At 44.6% G+C, this 12,836-nt stretch overlaps 1 protein-coding gene across 1 annotated transcript in view; it reads left to right on the top strand.

Annotated features, from left to right (window-relative positions):
* Adamts17 (ADAM metallopeptidase with thrombospondin type 1 motif 17) overlaps positions 1-12,836 on the top strand; it is a 308,973-nt gene that overhangs the window by 153,103 nt on the left and 143,034 nt on the right. Inside the window, exons 9-10 of the mRNA XM_029535526.1 lie at positions 7,317-7,457; positions 10,503-10,653. Of these exons, the coding sequence (XP_029391386.1) occupies positions 7,317-7,457; positions 10,503-10,653 (292 nt within the window). The remainder of the gene's footprint in view (positions 1-7,316; positions 7,458-10,502; positions 10,654-12,836) is intronic.

Below are 12,836 nucleotides of genomic sequence, written 5' to 3' on the forward strand. Positions count from 1 at the left end.
CAACAGTCTCAATTTTCCCAGCTGGTTTCTGTGGGGTGCTTTGAGCTCCCAAGTTGGTGATATTCTCCTATTTCGTCTGGCTAGCTAGTTGTCTGTCTGTCTCTTTTACATTGGCCAGCTATTTATTTAATAAAGTTACTCATTGAAAACCATAAGAATGGAGGGCCACACAGAACAGAGCGTTGAAGGAACACAGCGTTCCCCCAACCCTGCCCCCTGCTCACCTCTTCTTGGAACCGCGGCTTATGCCTTTGACCCGTATAACCTGGAGGAGTGTGTTCCCTGCATTCTATGGTAAGATGATGCTAAGAAACACCCACCTACTTTAGGGATACAGGCAAAGCAGGCAGCACCTCCAGACACCTCAAAGACATTCTGAGATCTAGCCAGGCTGCTTTGTTTTCTGTCTGCCTATGAGTCAAACAGTTTGACAATACTTGCCAGCTCCTCTGTGTGGTTAGCTCTGGGCCAGGCTAGCACACGTTTCTCAGCTACTCAGCTAAAAGACAGAATGACAAGTCCTGCCTTCAGAGAGACTCAGTCATGAAGAGATGGTTGTCAGAGTTCAGGGTCATCCCCCCCAACTCCCACAAGAATGGGGAGCCACTTTAAAGAGGAAAAGATCTGTAAACTGGGCTCCATAGAGCCCTGGACAGAAACACGTTGTGAGAATCCTAGGGGTCACGAATGGGCTGAGGTTTCTCTCTTTCCTGTGATGAGCATTTCACAGCCCAGGAAGGGGCTGAAGGAATATATAGTCTCCTTCCTACTTCCTCTAGACCTTCCTGGCGGGATGGAAAAGGCAGAATCCAAATAATGAGTCCATAAAGCCCCCGCTGATGGTTGGTTTCAAACAAGGCAAGGAGGTGATATTCATTAGGAGCAGGAAGTCCCATGTCCTTAGGATTCCGACTGCTCAAAGCATCCTGTGCCCTTTGATGTCTCCAACAGGCCTTTGAACTTTGGGTGGCAGCAGGTTCCCCCTTTCTTCAGCCCCTCCCCGCTGTCAGCTAATCCCCTTCTTCACTGGCCTTTGAAGAAAGAGACAGGAAATGCTGGGGTCTGGATTCCCATGCCCATTAACAGCCTGCACCACTGAGGAGCACACAGAGTCTGAGAGCTAGTAGGAGCAGGGGGTGGGGTCCCATCTTATGCCCCTTGGTAGCCTTAGGTTCCCACCTCATTCTGAGTTTTGGGTTATTAATAAATTAACTTGCATCACAAGCATCCTCTTTCCCATTGTCTGAGAGATCTAGAATTTACTATTGCTGGGGCAGGGGTTAAATCTAAAGCTTTTTGAGAATCAAAGTTTACTTTGGTTCTCAAACTTGAGGGCTTGAAACTAATCAAGGGTGACACAAACCAGTTTATTATAATAATGCATATATATATATATATATATATACAAATATGCATACATATATGTAGTCTGTGCATGATTGCGATAAAGTGGTTTTGTGTGTGCATATATAATATATGTATATATATATATATATATGTGCATATTGTGTGTGTGTGTATAAGTGTGCATATATGTTCAGGTACATCTGCCTATTGGAGCCTTCAAAAAAGTGGTTTTGTGTGTGCATATATAATATATATGTGCATATATATATGCATAAAATGTGTATATATATATATATATATATATATATATATATATATATATACACACACACACACACACACACACACACACACACACACAGTGCCCTGCTCTGTCCTGTTTACGCTATTCCCGTAAGACACAGTCTCTTACTGAATCTGGAGTATGCTGGTTTAGGGCTGTGTTGGCTAGTCAGCAAAGCCCCAGCAATCCTGCCCTCCATCCACTGGAGTTACAGGGGTATAGCGACAGCCAGCTTTTACAGGAGCGCTCTGAGTTTGAACCTAGGTCCTCATGCTTGTGCCACCAGCACTTATAAATGAGCCAGCTCTTAGCCCCACCCTGAGCATTCCTTCTAAGTTACTGTCCCTGTCTCCTGAGTCATGATGCCTTCAGGGCACCTAAGTTGGCAGCCCAGAGGCTACTGAATGCCTTTACTCCTGTGCCTAAAATGGATAAAGTCACTGTCTCCTTTATGGTCACCATGACCCAGTAACTAAATTCTTCCAGGGCACTGGCTATCAGCCTTCCTAATGCTGTGACCCTTTAATCCTGTTATGGTCACACACACACCCACCCCACCCCACCCCCCAGCGATAGAATTACTGTGTTGCTACTTCACAACCATACCTTGCTACTGTTACGAATTGTAATGTAAATATCTGATGGGCAGGATATCTGATATGCGACCCCCAATCTAACATCAGGACTTCCAGGTGGCAAACCACTGCTTTAGAATGGGAGCTCCACGTGTCTAGCACATCAGGCGAGACAGGATCTACTGAATGAATAGCTAAGTGTGGCTACCCTGTGTCTAGTTGGAAATGAGCAAATTGGGGTGCAGAGGTGTCACTCACTGACTAGGAGAAGGCACAGACCCTCCGTCTTGTGTCCTTCCTTTGCACCCTTTTCCTCTATCTTAACACAATTATTTGAAGTTTTGTTAAATTAAAATTAGAAGCCCACTTGTGAGTGTCTTTTACATATGTGTAAGCACAGTGCAAAAGCATGTGCTCATGTGACTCACATACCTCCCATCTTCTGAGACCATCGGTATACATTACATGTATATTATCCATTTTTGCCTACCGTGATATTTCCCATTATAGAAAAATACCACGAACACCAGCTTGCTATTGGTCCTATCTGGTGGAGGATCTGTGCACCTTAGAGCCGTTCCCTGGGCTCTTCCTCCCAACACCTCTAGCATTCATTTCCCCAAACCGACCAAGGCCAGTTGAGGAAAGACCAGACCCAACTCCTGGTCCCTTTCATCAAAATCCGAGCGCTTTTGAATGACAGGTGGGCTCAGACTGCGGAATCCAAAGCTCCCAGCAGGGCAGCTGTACCAAGCCTAGAACCCCTAGCTATTCCCTCTGCTGTCTTCAGACTCCAGAGGGGCTCAGCGGTGTAGTGCATTGTGGGAGTTTTCTTGACTCCCTCCATGGTATGCCTTGAGATCTCTTATAGCAAATCCAGAAGAGGTGTGCTATTTTGTTTAAGATAAGATCCATCCAAAGCCATTAAGTTATTATTTTGTCTGACATATGAGGGGGCATGAGGCCCATCTGTGCCCTTGACCTCACAGTCATTTAGAGATGAATTGACTGTGTCCTTAATGCCACACATTTTCGTTAAATATAACGTGGCCAGAAATAATACATGCCCTGGGACACAAACCTAAAATAACAAGGACTTTTCAGTCAGGTAATCTTTAATTTAAACTAAAAATAACCTAAACAGTAGTTTATACAAACCTCAAGTACCAGGACGCCCACCCGCTGCCAGTTCATCTAACTGTAAGCTTATGAGACACTTAGTTAGCCTTTGAAGGATTCAAACCAGATCAGCTGTGAGCTATATTAAATACGAGCTCCCCAGAAAGCCAGAATCCCACTCTTAGCCGGCCATGCTGACTAGAACATTCCTTTGGGAAGGCCACTGCTGAGAGCCAGCAAGAGGAAGTGCACACAGAAAGTGTCCCGCTCCTGTTGAGATAGATGCTATCAGGAACATAGCCTGTGGGCTCCACCGTCAGCTTCTCTTGAGAGCTTGTATAATGATCCTATATGTCTACTGAGGGACCCGACCGGGTTCTCTGGCCAGGACCATCTGATAAGTGAGGGGTAAGGAACCTCTTTCCATTTATAACTGACTTAATAGCCGTAGGAAATTGGATGTGGTCCCAGGCATAACCTTCCGTCCTCGTTGAGACCAAGGGGTCAACGATATCCTCGCTTGACAATCCATCTACTGTCAAATATATGCCCTTATCCCCCACACATCAGCATTAAAGAAAAATCCATGACCGAATGAAAACTAGGAAAACAATTAGCTTTATATTCTGATTCACGACTGACGTGTCCGTACCCCTGCATCTATCATTCTGATCACCTCATCTGTGCCTTCTTGTTTTCAGTTCTACACATTACAGTGCACCCACATGGTCACATCTTCATTTTTCACATATATACTATAGGCTAGGAACTGTTTATGAAAATGTCTTTTCTTTCTGAGATTGTATGACATTTAATATTATACATCCCAAAGTTCATTTGCCATTCATTTTCCTGAAAGGTTTTTGGTTTCAGTTTTCTTTGGAGCTAAATATTCCAGTTTACATATGTATTTTGTTTCCATTATCTGTTCTTCTGTTGGAGAACAACTAGGTTGGCTCCATTTCTTCACTATAGTGAGTAAATCAACAGTCAACATCGGTGTGCAAATACCTCTGTGGTAAGGTATGGCTTTCCCCGAGTCTATGCCCCAGAGTGAGACAGCTGGATCAAAGAGTGGAATTATCTGTATAGAAGTTCACCGAGATGTATAAACTTTGGATTTGCCTAATCTCTCTGTGAAATTTTTAATTTACAACCTCTTTCCAATGATATTAACTGTTAAAAAGAACACACGTGTCTGGTGGCTGCTTGGGAGGTGCCCTGGGGAGGGTGGATGTTAATTGACAGAGGACAACTGTAGATCAAGTTGCCTGGCATGTTGCTTCTCCATAGGACTGTGGCCCACTCCACAAGGCAGAAGATGCCGCTGCTTTTGGCTGATTTTTGACAGACAGGTAGGGGAGAGGCTGTAGAAAGTTGCTATGAGCTGAGCTGAGGTTCCTAGATGGACTTAACCATTTCTCAAAATAAGAAAAGGCTGTGTATAGTTGAAAGATGCCAAATGTATTCTCCATGCTGTGACTGGCAAGGTGTTCTTTCCGTGGGGTTGTACCACTAGAATGGGGTCCTCTGTGTTAGGGATCTGAAGGGCAAGTGAGTTAGGCAATTGGAGGTCCTAAGTTAGTCCTCAGAGTACCAGTGGACATCGCACCCTGGGTCCCTCCCTTCCTTGAACGTGGTCTTGCTAATGGAAGCAAGGGGATAGATGCTCGTCCTACTTTCTTACATAGCCCAGGGGTGATACCAACCACAGTGGGCTGGGCTCTCCCACATCCATCAAGAAAATGCACTACAGGTTTGCCCATAGTCCAATCTGATGGAGGCGTTTGTCTCATCTGAGGTCTCCTTTTACCAAATGCCCCTAGCTGTGTCCAATAGACAAAAGGCCAACCTGCAGAGACATTTAGGCAGATTCCAGCTTCGCTAGCATCATCAGTACCCAGATGAGTATGAGAGTGCAGATCTCTGAGACCTGAATTTTTCCTCTTTGGGAGAAATACTCAGAAATGAAATTGCTGGATCGTACACTAGTTTTGTAGTTCTGTGTTTATTTGTTTTAGACATCCCCATGCTGTTTTCCACTCTGACTTGCATCCTGACCATCTGGCACAGGGTTTCAAGCACCCTGCATCATTGTAGGCACTGGACTCATCATGACAGGCATGAGAGAAAGCCCCCTATGGGGTGGTTTGCATCTTCTTGGTGCAAATCAGCTGGCATCAAGAGCATCTCTTTCATGGACCTGATGACTTTTGTATATTATCTTTGGGAAATGACTGTTCAAATCTTTAGCCTGCATCTCAAATTCAGGTTATTAGGGGATTTTTGTTTTCTTTTTCTTTTTTTTTTGTTTGTTTTTTTTTGTTTTGTTTTGTTTTTTGTTTTTTGAGACAGGGTTTTTCTGTATAGCTCTGGCTGTCCTGGAACTCACTCTGTAGGCCAGGCTGGCCTTGAACTCAGAAATCCACCTGCCTCTGCCTTCCAAGTGCTGGGATTAAAGGCATGATCACCCATGCCACCACTGCCTGGTCAGATTTTTGTTTTCAATTGACTTATAGGACTTGCTTACGTATTTTGTAAATAAACCTCTCATATTGTGCTAAGTAAGTCAATGTTTCTCAACTTGTAGGCTGCAACCCCTTCAGGGGGTTGCATATCAGATATTTACATTACAATTCATAACCATAGCAAGTCACAGTTATGAGGTTACAATGGAGACAATTTTGTACTTGGGGTTTCTATATCATGAAGAACTGTGTTAAGGAGTTGCAGCATTCGGAAGGTTGAGAACCCTCTGTGCTATGTGAAATGACCCAATCATAGAAAGAGCATCCTGTATGGTTCACTTATGGGCTAAGAGGGGAGTGGTCAGTGCAGAGAGACAAGCCATGCATTTGGCCGCAAGGCGAGTAAGGTCTGGGAGCCATCATGGCCCGTGAATGTAATTAGCACTATGTGGTTAAATACCCCGGAGCTTAGAACAATAATGTTAAAATCTCTTGCCACAACAACAAAAAACTTTTAGAAACCTTAGGATGAGGTTGTGACTCCATTATACAGTGTTCATCTACCTTGTGCAAGTCCCTGAGCTCAAACTCAATAACTTAAAGTAAAATTGCCTCAAGTTTATTGTTTTTGGTCAGGGCATGGTGTTGGGCACCTTGATTCCAAGCACTTGGGAGGCAGAGGCAGGTGTATCTCTGTACGTTTGAGGCCAGATCTGGTCTATAGAATGAGTTACAGGCCAGCCAGTGCTATGAGATCATGTCTCAGATACATACAAAGTGAACCTCAAGAAGAAATAAGCCTTTTAAGTGAAACTTTATTTGAAAGTTGCTTTCCCATGTATTTATAGATAAGTAAACGCTTCCTGTTGCCCACCAAACCGAAAAAGTTATTTAAAAGGAAGAAAAGGAAGACAGAGGAATAGCACTGAAACAAAGAACTCACTTTATACATCTAAATGACCATAGGACCATATCTGAATCGTTCTCATTGGACAAGATTTTTCAATCATTTCCTAGATCTCCCTTTGACCTTTAACCAACTAGGTAGATGGAGATTATCCAAACAGAGGCAGTTCTCATCCTGTGAGCACACCTGACACAGAGATGAGGTATCTGGTATTTGGGGCACATTGTGTGGTAACAAACAGGTAATCCACTTGGTAACTATTTACCAGTGCTTACTAGAGGCCAGCCTCTAGGGAAGCTGTGCTAAGGGCAGGACTAAGAAGGAGGAGGCTCTCAATTTGACAGCCTCTGGAGCTCTGTAAAGAGCACTGTGAGAGACAGAGGCCAGCATTCATTTACTGATTATTAATGTCATTTTGCTCAGTCTTCATACATTCTGTAGTCAAACCTCCTCATCTTCTGTATAAGCCCCTGACAGTGGTCTATAGCGTGAGAATATTATCACCCTACGTACATCACTTCTTGTACTTTAAACCTGACTTAAACTTGACCCAGGGCCTAGAAATGAAGCATGGTGAGGTGTAGCATCTCACTCTCTTCCTCTTTCTCTTTGAACAGCCTGGGGATGAACCATGATGACGACCACTCATCTTGTGCTGGCCGGTCACACATCATGTCGGGAGAATGGGTAAAAGGCCGGAATCCTAGCGACCTCTCTTGGTCGTCCTGTAGTCGAGATGACCTTGAAAACTTTCTCAAGTAAGTTCTTGAGCACATTCTGTAATATCAACAACAGAATGTTTCTCCAAAAGACCAAACATGGGCAACTTAGCCAGTATGGAAAATGAATCTTTGGATTAATTCTCCAGATACATCCATTTGCCTAAGAATTTCATAAATTCATTGTTTTTAATAGCTGAGTAGTACTCCATTGTGTAAATGTACCACATTTTCTGTATCCATTCCTCTGTTGAGGGACATCTGGGTTCTTTCCAGCTTCTGGATATTGTAAATAGGGCAGCTATGAACATAGTGGAGCATGTGTCCTTATTACCAGTTGGAAAATCTTCTGGGTATATACCTAGAAGAGGTATTGCTGGGTCCTCTGGTAGTACTATGTCCAGTTTTCTGAGGAACCACCAGACTGATTTTCAGAGTGGTTGTACAAGCTTGCAATCCCACCAGCAATGGAGGAGTGTTCCTCTTTCTCCACATCCTTGCCAGCATCTGCTGTCCCCTGAATTTTTGATCTTAGCCATTCTGACTGGTGTGAGGTGAAATCTCAAGATTGTTTTGATTTGCATTTCCCTGATGATTAAGGATGTTGAACATTTTTTCAAGTGCTTCTCAGCCCTTCGGTACTCCTCAGTTGAGAATTCTTTGTTTAGCTCTGTACCCCATTTTTTCATGGGGTTATTTGAATTTTTGGAGTTCAGCTTCTTGAGCTCTTTGTATATATTGGATATTAGTCCCCTATCAGATTTAGGATTGGTAAAAATCCTTTCCCAATCTGTTGGTGGCCTCTTTGTCTTATTGACAATATCTTTTGCCTTATAGAAGTTTTGCAATTTTATGAGGTCCCATTTGTTGATTCTTGATCTTACAGCACAGGCCATTGCTGTTCTGTTAAGGAATTTTTCCCCTGTGCCCATTTCTTCAAAGCTTTTCCCCACTTTCTCCTCTATATATTTCAGTGTCTCTGGTTTTATGTGGAGGTCTTTGATCCACTTAGACTTGAGCTTTGTACAAGGAGATAAGAATAGATCAATTTGTATTCTTCTGCATGCTAACAGCCAGTTGTGCCAGCACCATTTGTTGAAAATGCTGTCTTTTTTCCACTGGATGGTTTTAGCTCCTTTGTCAAAGATCAGGTAACCATAGGTGTGTGGGTTCATTTCTGGGTCTTCAATTCTGTTCCATTGATCTACCTGTCTGTCACTGTACCAGTACCGTGCAGTTTTTATCACAATTGCTCTGCAGTACAGCTTGCGGTCAGGCATGGTGATTCCCCCAGAGGTTCTTTTATTGTTGAAAAGAGTTTTTACTTGTATTAATTCTCATCTGGCTTGGGACGTGCTCAATGCAGAACATCCTATGATGGGCCAAGCCCTCTTCCTGAGGTTGTAGCTGGCATGATGTTGGGTGTCCAGTAGGGAATCATTAAATGAATGGTTAAATGAAATATCAACCCAGTGATTCTGTTTTGCCCTTTTCTGCTGAGCTGTAACCATGAATGGGAACCACTGTAGGGAGAACCTACTACTTGCTGCTTCCCTTGATCGGACTGAATTTGCTAGGGATGGGTTTGCCTCCTTTATGGGGAAAGGGGTGTGCTTCTCTCCCTAGCCCTTTCTTCCTAGAGAATGTCTATACTTCTTAGTTCACAGCTTTTTGTGGAACAGCTTCTAGTCTAGTTTTAGACCCATGTTAGAGTAAGCATACTCATGGTCCCTATTGGTCCCTGTTGCCTGATCTGTGTTTACAATGTTAATTTATGGGTCCTGAATGTTTCCCTACATCACCATGTTAATCCACAATCCACATGAAGTAGAAATAGAAGTGAGTCAGTGAGTTTCACTGGAGGGTGGAGTTTGATAGGCCAGCTGTATTTGACAGTACCCAGGGAATTGGCCTAAAGTAGTTAAAGAGTCTTCTACTTGTTTCCTATTGATGGAAATGTTATTTGGTAAATAGGCTTAGAAATGAGTGTACTCATTTTCAGATAGTCTACTTCCACTGAGAATTGTAATCACTGGCTCATAATAAAATATTGTAAGCCACTTGATGTTTTGGCATATTACCCAGAAGGGTCAGAGTGACAAGATGATATGCCTTACATTTGCTTGGGTGCATGGTGCTACTCTCACTGGTGACAGATGGCTTCTAATTGATCCTGGAAGCTGTGGACTAGCCTCAGCTGTAGATAGACAGATAGATAGGTAGATAGATAGGTAGATAGATAGATAGATAGATAGATAGATAGATAGATAGATAGATAGATAGATAGATAGATAGATGAATAGACAGACAGGCAGGCAGGCAGACAGACAGACAGATGAATAGCCAGGCAGGCAGGCAGGCAGGCAGACAGACAGGCAGACAGGCAGACAGATAGATGGTAGATGAGTTACCTTCTTTCCTTTAAGGGTTTTGGCAAGTATCTGGTTTCATCTGCCTTGCTTTAAGGTTAGAAAATAAAAGCATTGTGCTTCTTATTTGCTAGCAGCCTCCTTTGGGGAGATGTGTACCCCACAATAAGTGAACATTCTCTTCCTGGTTGAAACCTGGACGTTCTTGGCATAGTGAATCCCTGCCCCGCCTTCTGCAATAGCAGGAGGTCTGATAGGGCGAGACATCAAACCTGGCATACTTGCTTTGGCCCAGCAATCCCTCAAAGAGACCCCATGCCGTCAGAAACCAGCACTTTTGGTTAAATAACCTTAGTTTGAGCTTTTTTTTGTTGTTGTTCATGGTAACTTTTGTTCAAAGCCATTTTCTAAGGCAATTTAGAGTCTTAACTTCAAAAATAACTTTATCAAATTCTCCTAAGAAAGTCCACTTGCTTCAGTAGCGCTGTTCCTGGGGTTCTACCAAGTGATCAGTTCTGTGCTGTCTTCAGAGAAGAGACCCACATTTAGCCATATAGTAAAAGCACTCATCCATTCAAAGGGTAATCCCTGGTGCCCAGAGCTGAGGCCATTCTCCCAGGAATCATCCAAGACACGTCCTTCTCAGAGGCTGAAAACTCAGAACAAAGATGGGGCTCATACATCTGGACACTAACCTTCTTCTTGGCTTTTCCAGATCCAAAGTCAGCACGTGTTTACTGATCACTGACCCCAGGAGCCAGCATGCCCTGCGCCTTCCTCACAAGCTGCCGGGCATGCACTACAGCGCCAACGAGCAGTGCCAGATTCTGTTTGGCACCAATGCTACCTTCTGCAAAAACATGGAGGTAAGCAACCAGGGAAGGGCAGACTTAGGAAGAGGCTCAAGCTCAGCAGTCCCTCTGCAGGTCTGGATTCTGGAGGTCATGGATGTCTCAGACATAGACATGCATGTGACTGTGTGTATGCATAGGCATGAGGGTATGTCCATGTGTACACATCCCCATGCTACTTGCACAGGTTTGTCACATATAACAAACCCATGAACACCCCCTCCCCCACACACACTTTTGCAAGCATTTGTCCATTCACAGCCCTGTACATGGATCACTCTGAAGGGGATGTTTTGGGGCTACTGCCACTTGTAGCCTGGTGTTTTGGGATTAAAATCTTTAGGACAAAGGAAATCTAATCACCCTTGTTAAAAATGGTGTAATGTCACCTAATTTCACCTAATTTTAAATCCTGCCCAGCTGAGGAAGAGGGATAGAAACTGGAGTGGAGACGGGAAAGAATGGCCACAAAGATCTGGACACGTGGTCACGTTGTCTCCCAAAAGGTGTGACCCATGGCTGGTGGATAAAGTGAGTTAGGCAGAGCTGCCCCAGCCAGCAGAGGATTGGGTGAGTTAGGGACTGGATGGTAGCCGGTTGGTTCCACATTTCCTGCCGTTTTCCTGTCCTGTGAGGTAACTGCACAACCTTGCGGGACACACATGTACTAGGGTCTCACAGTTTCCCAAGTTGGACACTTTCCCTGGACTGTCACATGAAACCCCAACTGCTACAACACTCCCAGCAAAGCTTTTGAATTCGGCTTTAGCGGGTAAGTAAAGGAGATGTGTAGACAGAAGAAGGGAAGCATCGAAGAGTCCCATACTGGAGAAGCCAAAGAAGGCTGGCATCCCTCAAAGACAGACCCCAGGGGAAGGGCCACCTGAGATTCTCTTGGCTTATTAGTGTCATTCTTTCAGAGGACAGTTAGATGGAAAGATTAGCTCTGCATTACAGCCGCCTTCTCCTGGAACACTGGTTCTCAACCTGTGGGTTATGACCCTGTGGAGGGAGGGGTGCCAAAGGCCTTTTCAAAGAGGTTGCACATCAGATACTGGCTTAGTCAAGATTTGCATTCCTGCACAAAACATCATGACCAAGAAGCAAGTTGGGGAGGAAAGGACTTTTTCAGTTTATACTTCTACATTGTTGTTCATCACCAAAGGAAATCAGGACAGGAACTCACACAGGGCAGGAACTTGGAGGCAGGAGCTGATGCAGAAGCCACGGAGGGGTGTTACTTACTGGCTTGCTTCCCCTGGCTTTCTTATAGAACCCAGAACTACCAGCCCAGGGGATGGCACCACCCACAATGGGCCCTCCCACCCTGGATCACTAATTGAGAAAACGCCTTACAGCTGTGTCTCATGGAGGCATTTCCTCAGGGGGAGGTTCCTCTCTCTGTGATAACTCCAGCTTGGGTCAAGCTGACACACAAAACCAGCCATCAGATGCTTCCATAACAATCAATAACAGTAGAAAAACCACAGTTATGATGTAGGAGGGAAATAATTTTATGGTTGGGAGTCACCACATCAGGAAACACTGTATTAAAGGACCTGGGCATTAGGAAGGTTGGGAGCGACTCACCTAGAAGCTCAAAATCCCCTCGCATACCCTGAAGATGACACGTTTTGTAAGTTCTGTGGAGGCAGCGCATGGCTTCCTCCAACAGCTGCAGAGCATGATAGCTCCCTGATAGCTTTTTCCATAACAGAATCATCAGGAAATGGATCACATGAAATTGGCATCTTCTAGCCTGTCACTAGATGAGGTAGCTATATGGGAGTAAGGAGAGAGGGTAGCCTAGTGGCAGACACCGGTGGCCGCTAGCCACACCTACCACACTGGTCATCATCCCCTCTGGTGACTTAGTGATTGTTAGGGGAATCTGGAAGGGAGCTGACATGCCAGAAGGCCCGTGCTTCTCGGGATACCCGGAATGCTGAGCATGTGGGGGTATGGTGCCCTGAGCCTGAGTGCAATCCCCTTGTCAGATGCACACCAGAACAGTGCCATAATTCTGGACTCTTAGTCCTCGGTCTTCCGCTCCCTGCTTCAGAGGTCTATGCTCTGACAACACTCAGTAGCACAACAGTCGGCAGCCATGTCCGTCTTTTCTCCTACCTGGAGCCGAAGTGAAGTGCTGTTGAGTGTTCTCTCCCTACTGACTGTCCCCATTCATCAGGCCCAGCCCG

Source organism: Mus pahari, chromosome 1 (assembly GCF_900095145.1).
Source record: "Mus pahari chromosome 1, PAHARI_EIJ_v1.1, whole genome shotgun sequence".
Lineage (NCBI taxonomy): Eukaryota > Metazoa > Chordata > Mammalia > Rodentia > Muridae > Mus > Mus pahari.